This window comes from Cyclopterus lumpus, chromosome 14, assembly GCF_009769545.1.
Source record: "Cyclopterus lumpus isolate fCycLum1 chromosome 14, fCycLum1.pri, whole genome shotgun sequence".
Classification (NCBI taxonomy): domain Eukaryota; kingdom Metazoa; phylum Chordata; class Actinopteri; order Perciformes; family Cyclopteridae; genus Cyclopterus; species Cyclopterus lumpus.
In genome coordinates this window covers 13,261,730-13,265,341 of record NC_046979.1, presented here as the reverse complement: position 1 = coordinate 13,265,341, position 3,612 = coordinate 13,261,730, and the positions used below count along the sequence as shown (strand labels likewise).

Here is a 3,612-nt window from a genome sequence, read left to right as displayed (position 1 = left end):
AGGGAACCAAATTCCAGTATGTTTTAGTGCCATTTTAATAGTTTAAAACATATATTCTATGGTTATCTGGATAATATTGTGAATAGCAGTTATTTTGTCTGGGATAGCGGTGACATCTATAACTTTCATATCATCCCATGCCCAATGGCAGGTGCATACTTTTCTAATATTAATTAATTAATTAAAGCAGGCCTCTGCCTCCTTTGCCTCATAAGCTTCAGATAAACCTCTGAGGAAAGGAGACAGTAAACTTTGACCCCCATCACTTAAATTTCAAGCACATTTGGAAGAAATGACCAGAGAGAACCAGATACAGCGAGATTTGTAACAATTGTGAATCTATCCTTTATTTATTTGAAGCTTTACCAAACTCCACTTTCCTAATGATTGGTACAAATCTGTCCAATAAATGTGTTGGATTTAAAATAAAAGCAAGCACCTCTGATGTAATGAATGTGTCATCATCAAGAGGACGACACATCAGGGCAATTTGTATCTTCTTGGAGACATCACTCACCTCCAAACCTAAATCTCAAGAGGCTACGACTGCTCATCGCTAACCGACCGAAGTTTTTGTCAAACACAGTCAGCTCTCACACAGATAAAAAAAAAAGACACACAATCCCCAAGGCTGAACAACAGAGAGGCTCTTTTTGTGCCATCGTGTTGATTCAACAACATCAGTTGATGCAGAGACAACAGCGATAACCTGAAGGCGACCTGGATCAGAATACCTGTGTTGAATAGCTGCTCGTGTTACCAAAACAAGAGCGGAAGCTGCCTCTGTTTTGCTCGTAAATTCAAATTCTCCACATTTAACTAAGTCAGCTATTATCTTAGTTGAAGAATGCAAGTTCAAACTAACACACATATATGTACATATTATTATGTCATTGCTTTTTTTTTAAATTACGTTTTTCTACACTCCTCTGTAAATATAAGGGACCGCACAACACACCCAGTGGTGAAATAAGTACTTTTACTTAAGTTAAAGAGCTTTGTTTCGTGTTGTTCAGAGGAGCAGAACTAGGCTGCGTGTAGCTGCTGCAGCAGGATTAACAGGCTCTGCTACCTGAGCACACCTGCCAGAGCACAGAGGGTTAATTTGACTATTCAAAAGAGGAAAGAGTTGGTTTATGCGGATCAGACACCAAACGGAAGAAACTTTGCTTGCCATTACAACAACATCTTAATTCTGTAATTAATTATCGCAATCATTGTTAATATGAACCCGGATAAATTAGACCCACATAATGTTTCACAGTTAAAATCTTTATTAATTTATTATATAAAGTTATTTCAATAATTTCAGTAGACCTGAAACTAAAAATGTTCTCTCAATATTGGCAAACACATACAATCTTAATGCATAAAAAGCCACAAAAGCTATCAACCTTATTAGACAATGTCTAAACACAGCCGCTGAGATAGAAAATGGGAGATAGAAATGTCACCCAACCAAATATCTATTTTACATAACTTCTTTTTACAGTCCACTGCGCCATGCTTTGGAGCCCAATGTGAGCTCCATTTTGCTCAACTGTATGATGTTTCACGTCCGTCAATACGTCTGTATTTTGTAATAATAGCAAGAAAAATATGAATATGAAGTCCCAACAGTGGGACTTTACAATAGTTGACAGTATGATACTTGATATTTACTTGATCTCAGTATATATATATATATATATATATATATATATATATATATATATATATATATATATATATATATAAACAGAACCATCAAACATCTATATAGAGCTTTCAAATCTATTTTTCAAAAGTATCAGAAAACTACCTGCACATTTACACTTTTGCTTCCTAATGTTCTCAAACTCTTCCCAAAGGCTCTTTTACAATTTTTACCATTTTACAAAAAGTTATAATTTCTCTTCAGTTTTGTGCTCATTTCCGGACAATGTCCAAATAAGCAGCATACAAGTGAAAATAATATAAAGGAGGTCACATTTCTTCCCTCTCCCCCCTCGGTCCTGTGCTCTCCCCTCACACGTAGTCCCTCTTGTTGTAAGAGCTTGGAGCGATTGACCTCTGTGCGGCGGAGTATGCCATACGACTCTGAGGGTTTATGCTGTACCTCGCTGGCTTCTCTTCCTGTGGAGGGCAACTGCAGCAGAGGATGGACCCTCCAATCAGCAGCAGGGTTGCGGCGGCCCAGCCGAGATACAGCGCCGCCCCGATCTCCATCTTCTGACCAGAGTGGATGAGTGGACTGTAGAACTCAACGATGATGGTGTGTGCTGACCAGGAAACAGGCACCAGCTGCATCAGAGCTGCTGTGATGAATGCGCCACCCGAGGCGGCCATCACCCTGGCTTTAACCCCTTCATCCTCGATGCAGTTGGTGCACTTTGCCCCCACCATGGATATGAGCAGAGCCACCACCCCGACAATGATGGAGACGATAGTGAGTGCCCTGGCGGCCTGCAGGTCCTGAGGTAAAGCCAGCATGGAGTCGTAGACCTTACACTGCATCTGTCCCGTGCTCTGGAACACACAGTTCATCCACAGGCCCTGCCAGAACACCTGAGCTGTGACTATGTTGGAGCCAATGAAGGCCGAGACCTTCCACATTGGCAAGGCGCAGCTGATCACACACAGCACCCAGCCGAGCACTGACAGAATGATGCCGACCAGTTCAAGTCCTAAAGACACCATAGTGCACTCGGACAAGCGTTCCTCCTTTGGATAAAAAGCTCCTTTATTAGTCCTTCCTCTCTTCGCGGTTCCTCTTTAGTCTATTTTGTCTTTCCTTCGGTTTTCCTTGCTTCCCTGTCCTCCGTTTATTTTCCAGTTAATATCTAAAGACCTTCTTGCTTTTGCCCTTCCAGCTCCACTTGGTCAACCCTCTTTTCCGCCAGGTGTACCTCCTCCTCGTCGGTAGCTACGAGCACCTGCTGCTGAATCCAGAAGTGTCGATTTGTCAAAGTGTGCTTCCTCCACAAACTCTCTGCTGCTTGTACGTCTCCGCTCAGACGTCGTTTCCTCTGTTCTTCTGCTCTTAAGCAGACGAGGACCCTTATCTGTGCATTGTTTTATGACTGAGGGCTCAGACCCTCCTAAGAAATGACATCACTCATCGAACCAAACCAATCAGACGAGGTCTGGGCATTGGCCTCATTTACCACCTGGGTGTGTTGGTGTTGGTGTGTGTGCTTTTTCAGATGAAGAGTAGTTTTATGGTTTAACCTTTTGCCCATGGTAGCTCTGGGTGTGTCGGCTTTATTGCTGTCAGGAGGTAATGAGTGGCCAAGCAGAGCTTGTTATGTGGTTGATAGGTGACCACATGAGACTGTAAGGAATATACAAACATGTATTATAATAGCTGTGTGTGAGTGTATGTGTGTGTGTGTACATGTTTTCTTAGCGTGGGATTGTGTTTGAGAAAGACTGAGAACGGGGAATTTGGCACATATTATTGTAAGCAGGCTTTCTCCATCTGTTTTCTGTTATATATTTTCTGTTGTCATTCTTTTTTGTTGTTGTGACGTGCCATGTTTTTATAGCCTCGACTAAAATATGATGTGACAGTTCTTACAGGTGTTTTTTTATAACACATACCATCTCCACTGGGTCACACACGTGATGGGT

At 41.8% G+C, this 3,612-nt stretch overlaps 1 protein-coding gene across 1 annotated transcript; it reads right to left on the bottom strand.

Annotated features, from left to right (window-relative positions):
• Positions 1–2,007: 2,007 nt before the first annotated feature.
• LOC117742534 (claudin-4-like) lies at positions 2,008–2,995 on the bottom strand. The gene has a single exon (XM_034549998.1). The coding sequence runs from the start codon at positions 2,677–2,679 to the stop codon at positions 2,008–2,010; it is 672 nt and encodes a 223-aa protein (XP_034405889.1). The 5' UTR covers positions 2,680–2,995.
• Positions 2,996–3,612: the final 617 nt, after the last annotated feature.